Source organism: Rhinatrema bivittatum, chromosome 1 (genome assembly GCF_901001135.1).
Source record: "Rhinatrema bivittatum chromosome 1, aRhiBiv1.1, whole genome shotgun sequence".
NCBI lineage: Eukaryota > Metazoa > Chordata > Amphibia > Gymnophiona > Rhinatrematidae > Rhinatrema > Rhinatrema bivittatum.
Window position 1 is genome coordinate 680,102,820 of NC_042615.1, and position 17,229 is coordinate 680,120,048.

The window sequence follows — 17,229 nt, forward strand, 5'->3', positions numbered from 1 at the left end:
TCCAAACTACTCTTCAAAACAGTTAAAAACCTAATCAAGGACCCATCCTTCTCTATCTCAAATAATGAAGCCTTTACAAAGAATTCATGCAATGAATATGCTACTTCTTTGTTAAACAAAATCAATACACTTAAATCACAATTTTCCCACTGCTTACTAACAAAAGAGCCTGAAGAAAAATTTGGTTTAGTGAAATGGAACTAATTTGACCCAGTATCTAAATTTGAAGTAAACCAAATCATCACAAAAATAAAGCCCACCACCCATCCAGTGGACCCTAACCCTGCAAGTGCCCTGAAAACAGTAAACAGCGTAATAACTCCGATATTCACAACCATAATAAACCACTCGCTAGCAGAAAGATTGGTCCCTGATTTAATCACAAGCTGTGGTTAAATCAATCCTAAAAAATAAAACTGGCAGAATCGATGATTAGGACAATTACCAACCAATATCCAACCTGCCTTTCATCACTAAAGTCCTAGAAAAAGCAGTTTCATCACAATTAGAGAACCACCAAGAAGACAACAATATAACTATACCCAAACCAATTCTGATTCAGAAAAAAAAATCACTCAACAGAAAACCTACTCATTTCCTTAGCTGACCCTGTACTACAAGGCTTTGACAACAATGAATTATATATCCTAACATAGAAACATATAGAAACATAGAAATGACGGCAGAAGAAGACCAAACGGCCCATCCAGTCTGCCCAGCAAGCTTCACATTTTTTCTCATACTTATCTGTTTCTCTTAGCTCTTTGGTTCTATTTCCCTTCCACCCCCACCATTAATGTAGAGAGCAGTGATGGAGCTGCAACCAAGTGAAATATCAAGCTTGATTAGTTAGGGGTAGTAGGGGTAGTAACCGCCGCAATAAGCAAGCTACACCCATGTTTATTTGTTTTACCCAGACTGTGTTATTCAGCCCTTATTGGTTGTTTTTCTTCTCCCCTGCCGTTGAAGCAGGGAGCTATGCTGGATATGCGTGTAGTATCAGTTTTTCTTCTCCCCTGCCGTTGAAGTAGAGAGCTATGCTGGATATGCGTGAAGTATCAGTTTTTCTTCTCCCCTGCGGTTGAAGCAGGATATGCATTGAAAGTGAAGTATCAGGCTTATTTGGTTTGGGGTAGTAACCGCCGTAACAAGCCAGCTACTCCCCGCTTTGTGAGTGCGAATCCTTTTTTCTTTTTCCCTGCCGTTGAAGCAGAGAGCTATGCTGGATATGCGTGAAGTATCAGTTTTTCTTCTCCCCTGCCGTTGAAGCAGAGAGCTATGCGTGAAGTATCAGTTTTTCTTCTCCCCTGCCGTTGAAGCAGAGAGCTATGCTGGATATGTATTGAAAGTGAAGTATCAGGCTTATTTGGTTTGGGGTAGTAACCGCCGTAACAAGCCAGCTACTCCCCACTTTGTGAGTGCGAATCCTTTTTTCCACATTTCCTCTTGCTGTTGTAGCTTAGAGTGATGTTGGAGTCACAGTAACCATGTGTATGTTTATTGAATAAGGGTATTATCTCCAGGCAGTAGCCGTCATTCTGGCGAGCCACCCACTCTTTATTGACGGCCTCTTGATTTTATGGATCCACAGTGTTTATCCCACGCCCCTTTGAAGTCCTTCACAGTTCTGGTCTTCACCACTTCCTCCGGAAGGGCATTCCAGGCATCCACCACCCTCTCCGTGAAGAAATACTTCCTGACATTGGTTCTGAATCTTCCTCCCTGGAGCCTCAAATCGTGACCCCTGGTTCTGCTGATTTTTTTCCTATGGAAAAGGTTTGTCGTTGTCTTTGGATCATTAAAACCTTTCAAGTATCTGAAAGTCTGTATCATATCACCTCTGCTCCTCCTTTCCTCCAGGGTGTACATATTTAGATTCTAATAGATTTAACAGCAGCATTCGACACAGTTGACCATACCCTGCTATGCCACTAGTTGAGAGAAATTGGAATAGACAGAAATGTTAACAAATGGTTTTCTTCCTTCCTAAAAGACAGGACATTCCAAGTCAAACTGGGTAATCAAATTTCAAACACCTTCCCAATCAATTCAGGCGTCCCCCAAGGTTCAGCACTCTCAGCCACACTTTTCACCATCTATCTGCTGCCTATATGCGCAATACTAGCAAATCTAGGAATCAACTTCTTCCTATATGCAGATGACGTACAATTCTACTTCCCTTTCAAAAAAACATTTGAAAAAACTGTTATCTCTGTCAACATACATGAAGCCCATACAACAAAAACTAACTCTAAACCCAAAAAAACTGAAATTGTGTGGTTAAGGAGAGAGGAACACGAAAATCTACCCGCCAACCCTAGACCTAGGAATTACTAATATTACTCCCTCAAGTATAAGACCTAGAAATTCAGATTGATGAGAACTTCATTATGAAAAAGTATATAAGCAAATTAATCAAAACAAGGTACTCGTCTAAAATCTTTGCTAACAGTACAGGACTTCTGAACTATCTTACAAACACTAATATTTTCAGACTTAGACTCTGCAACTCCCTTTTTTAAGGCCTACCCTTAGGACTACTAAAACCACCACAGTTACTTCAAAATGCCTCTGCAAGACTCTTACTAGGGATAAGGAAATTTGAACACATCACCCCCTCACTGATTGCACTGCACTGACTTCCTGTACAATCCAGAATTCATTATAAAGAATGAACTCTAATTTTCAATATTATCAACAATATTAACCCATGTTTATTAGGAATGACACTTCAACATTACATACCATAGAAAGACCTAAGATCTCAAAACAAAGAACTTCCAATGGTACCTTCTAATGCAAATAAGAGATCGAATGTTTTCCATAGCAGGCCCCAAGTTGTGGAATTCTCTACCAGATAACAGAAAGAAAGAGTTTCAAGCATGAACTGAAAACATGACTTTTTAGAAATGAATATGATTTAACATAAAATACCAATATGCTGATAACTTCAGCGCCAGTAGCAGAAATAATGTTAGTTAGTGGAGAGAGTAACCAATAAACCATATACCTGTGTTTATTTTCAACAATATTTATTTATTACAAAATATTTTTAAAAACAATACAAAACATACATATGTTTACCATCATATTTTATCACATATATCATACCATTCATACCACACATTCACACATAATAACAATACACTTTGTATTTGCCTCATGATAAAGGCATAGCTCTTGAAAGCTAGCTAGAAATGTATTATATTAAGTTAGTCTACTAAAATGGTATCATCTACAACCTGTTTGCTAACTTTTAATTCTATGTGCATGCCAATAAAATCAAAACATTAACTTCTGTTCTCTTCACAGGATAGTATCCTCCTGATTCTGTATCTCTGGCTTTAAAAAAAAATCCCCAGAATAAGCAGCATGGAATCTATCAACCTTTTGGGATCCTGCCAGGTATTTATGATCATGATTGACCATTGTTGGAAACAAGATATTGGGCTTGATGGACTTTTGGTCTGACCTAGTATGGCAAATCTTATGTTCTTATGAGTGGCATTTATTTATTTATTTCAATGTTGTTCCAGAAACTTACTCTAGAAAACACAGCCATTCAGTGTTGCTGTCAAGGACTAGCTGCTCCCGGAGTTGATTCAGATGTCTGTAATTTTCAACAATAAAAGGCGAATGGAAACGGCTGACAGTTTTTGTGCTGAATGAAAAGAGGAAAAAAAAAAGCAAACAAAATAAGAACTCAAGGTTACTAAGCAATTGGTAATGTAATCACTATAAAGCCTTGAAATAAATGGATGAGCAAAAACAGGAAAGATCTACAAAAGTAGAAATGCCAATTTGACTGGTCCCAATAACCTTTATTATGAGCACTTGAGGCTTAATTCACCCAAATTCAGAACTCAGAAAAATTTCCATCACAAAGATATTCATTGAATACAGTGAATAAAAATAAGCACAACCTATCTTAAAAAAAAAAAAAAAAAAAAAAGGGTGCGCCAGAAGCCCTGTGAATCGTGGGTAATCTGATTAAATCCCTTTATGCACTCTAAATTATGTTACACATTTATCATCTTCATTAATATATGAATGAATTTCATTATCTCTTTTTGGATATGCCAAATCACTCACCAACATCTGGAACTGGCTTAGGGGGAGACATCAGAGCATGCTCATGCTTTAATGTCAGCTCAAAGTAAGGGCAAAAAGCAAGCAAGTCTCACCCACATTTAAATTGCCATACTGCCTTACTTAAATGCATTCAGAACCATTTATGCAACACAGCTACATAGGATTTAATGGAGAAAAATAAAAGAGAAATAAAAATCTTTAACTCCTGCTAGAAAAATGTTGCTGTGATTAGAAGGAAGTTAAAGAGAATGCTATTTAGGAGTTGGGGAAGGTTCATATATGTGCAAAAATCCAAATAATGATAATAACGTCTCATCCTCTTCACATACTTTGTCTTGTCCTGCACGCCAAAGAGGAAAAATTCCTTCCAGAGGCACGTATCTGAATTTTACTACCACATCATCCTTCCTAGGAGGGAATGCCCTGACAAATCAGAAATGCACTATACAGAAGGAAGATAAGGCAACAAGGAAAAGGGGTGTTCATCTGCTTCAAGCAACAGAATCATACTTAGCTTTCAACAGTCCATGACCTGAAACTTAAAACAAGGAGAAACATTTAAAAACTGTACAAATACTATATAGACACACATCATTTCATATCCAAATCAGCTAGCTATAGACACCAAATCCAATCAACACTACTTCACACCTACATTCTAAGACTCAGCTTAAGTATTAACACATGATCTAATCACTTTGAGGTACTTCTGCAGCACATGAAAGTTCCACTTCCTCCTCTGCCTCCTGCAGATCTCAGCATTCATAGGCTCTTCCTTTTGCCAGGGCAAACCATGCATGCAAACTGTTAAGCATGCCATCCGCGGCAGACCCGCGGCATGGCCCCCTCACTTTTCTACAGTGACTCCAGCTTCTGGTTCCTCCTCGCTGGCGGCGGTGGGCCGTCAGCTCCTTCCTCGGGCCTCCCCCGGTGCCTCCGGGCCTGCCACAGTCCCCGGGGTTCCCAGTCCTGCTACCACTTCTTGTCGGGTCTCTCCATGTGGCCTGTGGAGAGACGCTGCTTCTCGCGCTGCATCTCTCCCTAGGCGCGCGCGCACCATTGTTCCTTAAGTAGGGACCGAGGCGGGAACCTAGCCGCGGCCCCGGATGATGACGTCAACCTAGCTACAGTATTTAAGCTCAGGCTTCGCTCCCTAGCATTGCCTTTGCAACAGGTCTCCTCGCTGGTCAAGTACTTGTTGCCTCCTAGAGATTCGTCTCATCCCTGCGTTCCTGTTCTTCGTTGTTCCTGTCTCCTCGTTCCTACCTTGCTTCATACCGCAGATTGACTACATGGACTTTGACTTCGCTTTGCCTGACTTCGCCATTGATTCTCTCCAAGCCTGGACCTCCGCTTTGCCTGCCTATCTCCAGACCCAGACCTCTGCTTTGCCTGACTACGCTACTACCTATCTCCAGACCCAGACCTCTGCTTTGCCTGACTACGCTACTGCTTATCTCCAGACCCAGACCTCTGCTTTGCCTGACTACGCTACTGCTTATCTCCAGACCTCCGCTTCACCTGACTACGTTACTGCCTATCTCCAGACCCAGACCTCCGCTTCACCCGACTACGTTACTGCCTATCTCCAGACCCAGACCTCTGCTTCATCCGACTACGCCATTGCCTATCTCCAGACCCAGACTTCTGCTTCACCTGACTACGCTACTGCTTATCTCCAGATCCAGACCTCTGCTTCATCAGACTACGCTATTGCCTATCTCCAGACCCAGACCTCTGCTTCGTCCAACTACGCTATTGCCTATCTCCAGACCCAGACCTCAGCTTTGCCTGACTACGCTTTTGATCATCTCCGTGATCAGACCTCTGCCTTGCCTGACTATGCTCCTGACTATCTCCGTGATCAGACCTCAGCTTTGCTTGCCACTACCTTCGGATTGCTGCCAGCCCTGACTTAAGCCTGCCCTTGGACACCTCTTCAGCTTACTCCCTGGACGTGGTTTCTTCAGGCTTCGGCCTGCTTTTGCTCGAGCGCCCTCCATCTGCCTCCATTCCATTGGCGCCCAAGTTTCAAGGACATTACCTAGTCCGGAGTAAGACTGTACCATGTCTCACCTGCTGTCTTTGGGTGGAACCAACTCTTACTTCAACTACACACAGAGGCCCACCTAAGTCCTGCTGGCCCCGGCACCCAAAGACTCAATCCGCGGGGAATGAGTGCTGGTATAGGTGAAGCTCCAGCGGCCTCTGTCTATCAGCCCATTCTGCCTGCCGATGGTGGGGACCCGTAGGTCCTTACCTACGGTTGCGTCAACACCACCTTGGCCCAAGAGTCCACTTCCGACGCAACTCAAACATTATGGAGCATGAAGCATACCATAAATGTTTGGGACACTTGCAGGAATCAGGGTCAGAAAGCATTCAGTGCCATTGAAACAGCAAAAGTGGGATTAAGGAAGGCCAACTGCTCATTAACTGCCTTCATGGACCAATGAATCTTTCTGTAGCACTTTTTAAGATTATGCAGATGGATGCAGGCTTATACTTAACATCCAGAGCAAGAAACACTCATTATCACCTACATATACATAATAAGACATTGTCACTTAAAAGACTGACTTCACACTTTTCTTGCAACCCTATACTCATGGATTCCATCCCAATGATCATGCCCCAAAGTCATAGAAAGAGTTCTTCATTATTATATGAGCCTCATAGCAGGAAAAAGGGGCAGTATTCTGGTTTATGTGTGACACTATTTTATTCTCAACTTTTATATGAGAAAAAAAAAGTACGAGCCCGGTAAAGTAAAAAAAAAAAACCCAAACAAAAAACAGTACAAACAAAACAGAACAGATGGCTTTCTTCTTGCTAAGTCAACACAGAAACTGAAGGAATGAGAAAATGGGAGAAAGATATTGGTGCCATCCAGATATGAGTGGTCGGCACACACAGAGGACGAAATAAGACTGAGAATGCAGAGAGAGAGGAACAGAGGATCAAGAACAGATCCTTGTGGAACCCCCAACAAACAGTGCAAAAAGATTGAAATATGAATTGTTAGCAAGGACCAGAGAGAAACCTTTGTTGGGAGGAAGGTATGCACAGGTGAGAGAGGAGGTGCTAGTAGACAACTGTGTGAGGAGTTTAGCAATTTTGTTTTGAAAGAAAAAGGCCAACTCGTTTGCTTTGGCTTGTGTTTGAATGCTGGAGCTCTCTGGAGTGTTGATTTGTGTTAGTTGGGATACGTAGGCAAAAAGGGCTTTAGCGTCGTAGATGAGGTCATGGATCTTATGTGCGTAGAAATCCCTTTTTGCTCTTAAGGTGGAGTTCTTGTAGTGTTGAAGTGCGAGTTTATAGATCGTGCTGGGGCAGGGGGCTTTGTGCCATTTACTCTCTTTCTGTCTTAGACTCTGTTTTAGTTTTCGAAGGTCGTTGGTGAACCACGGTTGTCTTTTGCAGGCGTTTGGGTTGAATTTTTTTGTTGATAGAGGACAAAGTTTGTTTGCTACCGCCTCTGTAATATTGCTCCAGGAGAGGAGAGCTGAGTTGGGATTGGAGAGGTCTATGTGAGGGAGTTTTGATGCCAACTGGTTGCTGAGGTCATCGGAAGAGCAGGCTTTTCTGTATAAAAATGAGGGTTGAGAGGGGAGTGTGTTACGGGTTTCTGTCAGCGTGAGGGTGGTGGAGATTAATGAGTGGTCTGACCAGGGAATCTGCTTGCATGCAAGGTGAGATGAGTGCAAGATCCCCGAGTTAACGAAGATAAGGTCCAGTGTGTGGCCAGCTCTGTGGGTGGGTTTGTCGACGATCTGCTTGAAGCCCATGGCAGCGAGGGCGGTGAGAAAAGCCTGACAGCTGGATGAGGGGGAAGGGTTGTCTACATGTAGGTTGAAATCTCCTAGAACTATAGCCGGGGAGTCCAGATTTATGTGAGTTGCGATTATTTCAACAATGGGGGAGGAATCAGTTTCCAGTATGCCCGGTGGGGCATAAACGAGGAGGATTTGGAGTCGGTCTGCTTTAAAAAGTCCTATTTCCAGATTAGAATCAGATTTAACTGGGTGTTGTGAGAGTCTCAGATCTTTTTTGGCTGTCAGAAGAATGCCCCCGCCCCTTTTTTTTTTTTTTAGACGGGGGATGGAGAAGAAGTCGTAGGTCTGTGTTGGCAGTTGATTTATTAGTGCTACATCCGTAGACTTAAGCTAGGTTTCGGTTATAGCGCAGATGTCCGGATTTGCGTCTAATAGATAGTCGTTGAAAATAAGCGATTTCTTGGTCAGGGATTGAGCATTAAATAGTGTCAGGGAGAATAGAGTGAGGCCTAGAAGTTGTGTAATAGGTGAGATCATGATAGGGATGAGGGTACAAGGTCGAGATGAAGCAGGAACAAGGTACAAGGTCGAGATGAAGCAGGAACAAGGAATGCAGGTACAAGGTCGAGATGAAGCAGGAACAAGGAATGCAAAAGAAGCAACACACTCTGCCAAGATGCAGAAGACCCATTGCTGAGGAAAAGACTAGCAGTCTGAGGAGCCGTTATATGTGAAGGCTGCATGATATTATTTGACTCTTTTCTATACCGACATTCATGATACAAATCATATCATATATGTTCACAAGGAACAAGGGGGTTATAACATTAACACTGAAGAAGAAGCAAAGTTACAATAAAACAAGGTCATGGGAATTTGGAAGCTGAAATCGCCAGAGGCAGAGGTTTAACATAGTAAACTTAACAAGGATATACTGGCAGTGCCTTGTGTCAGATATAGAGTGCTCCATATATAAGAGGCACTTATATACGAACAGTAAATTAGCTACGAAAGTGAAGCAGTGTCAATAGGGGATTAGCAGGAGGGAGGGGGAGGCTTGCCGGGATCAAGGGGTTGTAATGGGGGAGGGGGCTGGGTTAAGGGAAGGCTTGTTGAAACAGCCAGGTCTTGAGTTTTTTCCTAAATGTCAACAGGCAGGGTTCCTGTCGGAGATCTAGAAGAATGGCATTCCAGATGGCTGGTCCTGCTGTCGAGAAGGCCCGTTCTCTGGTGGCTGTACGAAGGGAGGATTTGGTTGTGGGGGCATGCAGGGTTCCTTTGTAAGCTTCTCTTATAGGTCTTGTAGAGGTGTGGAGACTAAACAGGATCTGAAGGTCGAGAGGGAGCTGATTGTGAATGGTTTTGTGAATGATGGTGAGAGACTTGTGTAGGATTCTAAAACTTGTTGGGAGCCAGTGCAGATTCCTGAGGATGGGTGTGATGTGATCTCCTCGGTTGGTGTTTGTCAAGATTCTGGTGGCTGCGTTCTGGAGCATCTGAAGTGGTTTGGTGGTAGAGGCGGGGAGACCCAGTAGGAGGGCGTTACAATAGTCTATCTTGGAAAATAGAGTGGCTTGCAGGACTGTCCTGAAGTCGTGGAAATGGAGGAGTGGTTTAAGTCTTTTTAGAACTTGTAATTTGTAGAAGCAGTCCTTGGTTGTGTGATTGATGAATTTCTTTAAGTTCAGACGGTTGTCAAGTATCACTCCGAGGTCTCTTACTTGGGTGACCATGGTGTTGGGAGGTGTCTGCAGAGAAAAATCGATGTGGTCAGGGGAGATGAGGAGGAGTTCCGTCTTGGCTGAGTTGACAACAAGATTTAGACTGGTGAGGAGGAGGTTGATAGATTGGAGGCAGCTTTCCCAGACCTTGAGTGTTTTCGGTAGGGATTCTGTTATAGGGATCAGAATCTGCTCGTCATCGGCATAAAGATAATGTTTTAATTTTAGGTTTGTTAGCAGCTGGCAGAGGGGTAGAAGGTAGATATTGAAGAGGGTGGGAGACAGTGAAGAGCCTTGGGGTACTCCTAGTGATGATTTGATGCTAGGGGATTCTTTGTTGTTAATTTAACTTTATAGCCTCTATTACTGAGGAAAGAATCAAACCATCTGAAGACCGTTCCTGAGATACCAATGTCTGATAGGCGATTTAGAAGGATAGAGTGATTCACTGTATCAAATGCTGCCGAGATGTCGAGACGAACTAGCAGGAAAGAGTGTCCTTTGTCTAAGCCCAAAATGAGATGGTCTGTGAGGGAGATAAGGAGGGTTTCCGTGCTTAGCGATTTGCGGAAACCGTATTGAGTTGGCTAGAGAATTTTATGGTCTTCTAGGTAGTCTGAAAGTTGAGTATTGACTAGTTTCTCCATGAGTTTGGCAACAAAAGGAAGATTGGAAATAGGATGGAAGTTGATGAGATCTCTGGGGGTCTAGGTTCAGTTTCTTCAGAAGAGGTTTGAGAGTGGTGAGTTTTAGTGTGTCTGGGAAGATTCCTTGCGATAGGGAGCAGTTTATAATATCTGCCAAAGGCTTGGAGATAGTGTCCGGTACCAATAAGAGTAGTTTTGTCGGGATGTGGTCGGATGGGTGGGTAGATGGTTTCAATCTCTTTAGTAAGGACTCGATCTCCAAGGAGGATGTAGGTTCGAAGGAGTCGAGGTTAGCTCCAGCATAAGATGAGGTGGCGAAAGGGATAGGAGATGAAGATGTGCTGACGGGGGAGGAGTGTTAGAAGGTTGGAGATTTTTTTCTGAAAGAAGGTTGCGAGTTCATTGGCCTTAGTTTGTGCTTGGTTGTCAAGAATGGTGGGGGCGGAAAGTTTCGTGAGTTCTGAAACATAAGAAAACAGAGCTTTGGCATCGAATTGGAGGACGTGAATTCTGCGGGTGTAAAAGTCTCTTTTGTTTGTAAGATGGAGCTCCTGTAGAAGTGGAGGGATAATTTGAGGGCGGACAAGGTGATGGGGCATGGGGCCTTGTGCCATTTGCATTCCTTGTGTCTGAGATCTTGCTTAAGCTTCTGAAGTTCAGGGGAGAACCAAGGTTGTTTTCTCTTCAGGGCCGGGTTGATTTTTTGACTGATGGGGGGCATAATTTGTTAGCTATCGATTCTGTGATATTGTGCCAGGAGAACAGGGCTGAGTTAGGGTTAGTAACATCAAGGTTAAGAAGTTCTTTGGATAGGTGTTCGCTGAGGACACCTGGGGCACATGGTTTCCTAAAGTGAATAGTAGTTTGGGGGAGGGGAGCGGTCGGACTTTCTTTCAACGTGAGGGTGGTGGCTATCAACGAGTGGTCTGACCAAGGGACTGGGATGCAGTCGGGAGAGATAGTGTGTGTGAGGCCACAGTTTATGAAAATAAGATCTAGGGTATGGCCAGCTTTATGGGTGGGCTTGTTAATGATTTGTTTAAAGCCCATGGCCATGAGGGAGGTGAGAAAGGCTTCACAGTTGGAGGAGGGCGGCATTGAGTCGACGTGGAGGTTGAAATCCCCCAAGATAATATATCATTAGAAGGCGCTGCGGGAACTTTCCTGCTGCAAACTCTTTAAGAGATTGGCTATTGGGAGAACGCATGCCTAAGGAAGGATGCCCAGAAGCTAGGGTCATAGCGGTGTCCTGCTATGTTGAAGCAGCGCAGCAGCAGGACTGAGTGAGGCAGCTTGTGGGACCATCCTGAGAGCCACCGATCCTAACACCATGGTATTGAGACAGCTGTTGTGATCTGGATAATGGGTAGTCCATGTTTATTTTTCTTAGATGTTTCTGCTGCCTTTGACACTAAAAATCACCAAATCATGATCAACCAGCTATGGTGAGTTGGTATGGGTGATATAGTACTCACTTTGTTGCGGTCCTGGCCGCAAGCACCGTGACCAGGCCCTTACCTCCTTGTTCCCGGACCTGCTCCCGCCTCCGGAGCCCTGGCTTGCGGCCTGTTTGGCGGCGTCCCCGCTGGGGCTGCGCCGCCGCGAAAGTGCCTGAAGACGCCCTGCTCCTAGGCGTGTGCACGCACCACTTGAGCGCCTTTCTAGCCCGTTTCCCGCCAGTGGTGACTCCGCCCAAATCCTGACGTCAGATGCCGCGGCCTTGATAAGCTGGCCGCGGCCGTCCAGTCCTTGCCTTGCAATGGGTTAGCTTCCCTATTTCCTGTTGCGCTGTGCCCCGGAGTGACCCGCTTGGCTTCGTCGCTCCGTTCCTGCTACAGTACCTGCTTGGTTCCTGTCTGCTTGCTACGGTGCCTGCTTGGTTCCTGCCTGCCAGCTACAGTACCGGCTTGGTTCCTGTTTACCTGCTACAGTCCCTGCCTGGTTCCAGTACCCAAGTCTTGCTACGGTTCCTGCCTTGTTCCAGTACCCGAGTCTTGCTACGGTTCCTGCCTGGTTCCAGTACCCGAGTCCTGCTAGTTTCTGCCTGGTTTCAGAACCCGAACCCAGTTACAGTATTGCTACTGTCTTAGTCTGGTTCCAGTTACCTGTCCTGATCCACAACTCGCCTAAGTCCCAGCGGCCAGGCCCCTACGGGCTCCTCCCGGGGGGGGGGGGGGGGGGCTTCGGCTTCCAAGAGTGAAGCCACCTAAGTCCCGGTGGTTGGGCTCCTACGGGCTCTTCCCGGGGGAGTACCAGCTTCCAGGGTGAAGAGCATCTAAGTCCCGCCTGAACATCTGCCTCCTGGCCTGCTATTCATTAGAGACATTGACCATCTATTCCCAGTCTCCAGCAGGTCGGCCCAAGGGTCCACTAAACTGAGACTCCCACAACACACTTGGTTTAAGTTTTTTCTTGTGGACATAAAGCAACAGCTAAGGATTGGGAATGAATGCTCCTCCTGAAAGCCCCTAGACTCTCTTGTTCCACAAGAGACGGCACTTTCAGCATTATTATTTAACTTCTGTTTGCAGCCTTTATCAAAGCACCTTTCATCTAAGGAGTGCATTATAGAATTTATGCTGATGACATCCAGGTTTTTTGGATGAAGCTTATAGTTCTGACATCCTTACCAGATACCATGGGGCAGGTATCTGGTAATAGTTGGATGGCATGTATCAACAACAAATTAGTTCTGAACCTCCAGAAATCTGAACATTTTGAACTGGTCAGTCCCCTCCCTCCCTCCAAAAGATCTAACTGAAGTGGTAATAAGGAATTTTTCTTTACCCTCACTATTTTGAGGATCCATTTAGATTCTTTTATGACCTTGAAAGGTCAGGTTAAAGCAATCATTAAATATGAGGTTTAGAAAAATAGGGAGATTTACTAAGATACAATAAGGCAATATCGTGCACTAAACATTGCTCAATATCCTCAATGTATTCCTCCCCCTATGGAAATAAGCTGCTTTGCATGAATAAAATTACCTAATGCATGCAAAACAGCTTATGCACTGCCAATTCAATATAAATAAAATAATGCAGTTGTCTTAAATAACAAGGCTGGTATTTTTCTATCACGTTTGAGGGAGGTGTAGCTATTTTCCTGGGGGAACATCAGGATGCTAGCTCGGGTACCCAATAGTCCTGCAGAAAAGTTTAAAGGGCCAAGCAGCATGAAACCACCCCAAACCTCTCAAATCACAATGGGGGTCCATGAAGACCCTCACCACTCCCCCAAGTGCCCATAAAGACGGTGGTGACCACCAGCAGAAAAATAAGATTGTTTAAACCGTGCAGTGACAGCCCACCCCTTTCCCTAACCCCCTCCCCTGGTATCAATAGAGTACCCACCAATGACTTCAATCCCCCCCCCCTTTAAAAGACACCTGCAGCAGCCTCTACCCTTCTTCCCACCTCACAGTTCCAAATAGTTAATCATCCCTAGGGCCTAATGTCCCACCAAGCCCCTCTCCCCACCCCCAGCCATACAAAAAACACCTGGTAGTCTGGGAGGCACCCCTATCCTCATGCCCCGACTCCGGTGGTTAGTGGGAGCCACCTGGTGACCATTTGTTGCTGTGTCGGAGGATCAGGTTCCGGCAGGCTGCTGGCGTGCGCAACTTGTGCCTCCCTCCAGGCAGGCGCAAAAGTTTTGACAAAAGTTGGGGGGGGGGGGGGGTTAGAGTAGGGCTGGGGGGGGGGGGGAAGGTTAGGGGAAGGGGTGGAAAGGTCAGGCTAGGGGGAAGGGAACGGGGAAGCCCACAGGCATTGGCGCGCGCAAGGAGCATTAATGTGCGCCGACCCCTGATTTTATAACATGAGTGCACATGTTATAAAATCAGGCGTACATGTGTGCGCCGGGTAGCGCGCACACACATATGCCGTGCGCAGGTTTGAAAATTCACCCCTTAGTGTCTGACGTCACTAACTGAACCTCCAAATTAACTAGAGTTTCTGGTAAATTCTCAGCATCCACCCCAAGCTCCCACCTGCATAACAACACCTTAATCAATAGTGAAAGGTTTCCTGTCTCTGAATACTAATTCCAGGCTTTAATAGCAACAATTCCTAAGCTAAATATCTCTCTTAAAAGTATCCATGCCCATTTATTCAAAACACGGTATGCTGAAATAATAAACCAATTGGTTCCATTATAATGGGCTGCTCTTAATATTAATGGCATGACATTAAAATAATCAGACATATTCATCTGCAGACAAGAAATGCCTTAATAGAAAATACATTTATTTGAACAATAATAAATGTATTTTCTATTAAGGTATTTCTTGTCTGCAGATGAATAGAAGTTTGATTAAGCACACCCCCTTCGTTGTGGACCAAGCCTCAGTGTGTTATTTGTTCCTTCATTGCCTCTTTGGTCTATTAAAATAATCAGAACAGGAAGCATGACATATAAGCTCTTTGGGACATGATTTGAAAAATTACACTGATGCAAAATGCCAATGTACAGGAGGGACATACAGTATGCCACTATAACTGCAGAATTATCTCCCTACTGTGTCTGGGAGAGTCAAGACAAGCAAGAATGTGTGAATCAGACCATAGACTATTTTTGTGAGCAACAACAGGATAAATGTTAACAATTTTGGGAGATACAAAATTACAATCAAAGAAAGATGAACCAGCGTTTTTCACTGTAGATTTAAAAACTAGCCAATGCTAGTTTAATATTTCAATCCACATTTTAATTTACGTTCAAGAGCAAACCAACACCACTATGGTACATGTGACTATTCAGATGACACACTAAGGGGGGAATTCACACTCCTGTGGGGGATAAGTATTTCCTGTATAGAAGATCTGATTGTGCAACTCAGCATGTTCTTCCTTTTATTGGGGGGGGGGGGGGGGGATCCAAAAGCTTACGGATGAATTGGAATTGTAGGATCTGGAATCATGGACTGCCATTAACAGCTACCATCCCCCTACAGTATTTTGTATCCCCTCCCAACTCACCTCAATCATCATAATGACAGCCCTCAGCTAGGGGCCATAGCTCCTTCTAGAACCCTGCCATCTTAGGCCCTAAATTGAGCCACTAGGTGCTGCTAATGCACAATAACTGAGGTTTTCTCCCTCTAAGAACTCCACACCATCTATTTCCAGATAGCTCAGGGAGTGAAAGTTCTGATCTGGTAATCTAACCTAAGTACAGCAGAGTTTCTTACCTGTAACAGGTGTTCTCTTAGGACAAGCAGGATGATAGTCCTTACACATGGGTGAAGCCTTATCTACAAGCTGCTCCTCAACACAAAAGGGGACCAACAAGCACCAACCAGGTGCCAACGGGCACAACAACCACAGTGCTGTTCGTAACAGAAGGGGAGACAGCCTGAACCCAAAAAATGGGCAGGGAGAGTTGAGGTCTACACCTCAAACAGTTTCCGAAGGACAGACTGGCCAAACCTACTGTCACGTTGGCCATCCCTATCCAGACAGTAGTGAGATGCGAATGTGTGGAGAGAACTCCACATTGCAGTCTTGCAGATCTCCATGGGAACTGCTCTCAAGTGGGCCATGGCTCTGACAGAATGAGCCTTGACATGACACCCCCCCCCCCCAAGATGCAGTCCCACCTGGCTAAAACAGAAGGAGATGCAGTCTGCTAGCCAATTGGATAGTGTCTGTTTGGCAACAGCAACTCCCAATCTATTCCTATCAAAAGAAACAAAAAGTCTATGGGCTTTTGTCTGCTCCAGATAGGATAAGGCTCTCTTGCAATCCAAACTGTGCAAGCTCATTTGCCTTGGGGCGAATGGGACCTGGGAAAGAATGTTGGCAGGACGAATGAATGGTTAAGATGGAAATCAGTCACCACATTGGGCAGGAACTTAGGGTGCGTACGCAAGACCACCCTATCATGATAAAACTTAGTATAAGGTGGATAAGTCACTAAGGCCTGGAGCTCACTGACCCTGCATGCTGAAGTGATCACCACCAAAAATATGACCTTCCAGGTCAGGTACTTCAGGTCACAGGAGAGCAGCGGCTCAAAAGGAGCTTTCATCAGCTGAGCTAACACCACGTTGAGGTCCCAAGACACAGCAGGAGACCTTAGGGGAGGCTTCACTTGAAGTAGGCCCCACATAAAGTGTACAACTATTGGCTGTATAGAGATGGGTGTACCATCTACACCTTGGTGGTATATGCCAATTGTACTGAGATGACCTCTAACGAAGTTGGTTTTCAAGACAGCCTTTGAAAGGTATGGAAGGTAATCAAGCAATTTTTTCATGGGGCAGGAGAAAGGATCTAAGGCCTTCTGCTCACACCACAAAGAAAACGTCCTCCACTTCAGTCTGCAGGACTTTCTAGTGGAAGGCTTTCTGGAAGCCATCAGGACCCAAGACATCTTCAGCAAGATCGAGCGGCTGCAGGATTAACCTCTCAACATCCAGGCTGTGAGCAACAGGGCTTGGAGGTTGGGATGCCGCAGCCAGCCCTGATCTTCTATAATGATATCTGGGGAAGTTCCCATACTGATCGGTTTCTAGATGGTCAACTCCCAAAGAAGTGGAAACCAAACCTGTCTTGGCCAAAGAGGGGCTAAGAGGATCATAGTCCTTCGGTTCTCGTGAATCTTCAAGAGAGTCATTATGACTAGACAGAGGATACATTTATTTATTTATTTATTTATAAACTTTTATATACTGACATTCGTGGGAACATCACGCCGGTTTACAAATAACTAAAAAAGAATGGAAAAATACAATGAACAGGGAAAAGGGGATAGAGGAGCAGGCTAGAAGTGAGGAGATAGTGGTAGCAGTGGGAAAAAAAAGAAGAGAGAGAACAGATAGGAACAATGCCATTGAGAGATACAGGCAGTGAATAATCTTATTATGGGAACAAAAACAAACCATGGGATATGTACAATAATAACCGTGGGATAAGAACAATAATAACAATTTACAATTTTACAATGCTGTATAATTCTGATGGAAAATGAGGGCGCAAAAGAGCAATGCTA

At 44.6% G+C, this 17,229-nt stretch overlaps 1 protein-coding gene across 5 annotated transcripts in view; it reads right to left on the reverse strand.

Moving 5' to 3' along the window:
* MSH3 (mutS homolog 3) overlaps positions 1 to 17,229 on the reverse strand; it is a 597,715-nt gene that overhangs the window by 200,909 nt on the left and 379,577 nt on the right. For all 5 annotated transcript variants that reach the window (XR_003852288.1, XR_003852291.1, XM_029574170.1 and 2 more), the window contains exon 17: positions 3,545 to 3,661. Coding sequence is in view for 3 of the 5 variants with exons in the window: in XM_029574170.1 (XP_029430030.1) it covers positions 3,545 to 3,661 (117 nt within the window). In the remaining 2 variants the exon portion in view is untranslated. The remainder of the gene's footprint in view (positions 1 to 3,544; positions 3,662 to 17,229) is intronic.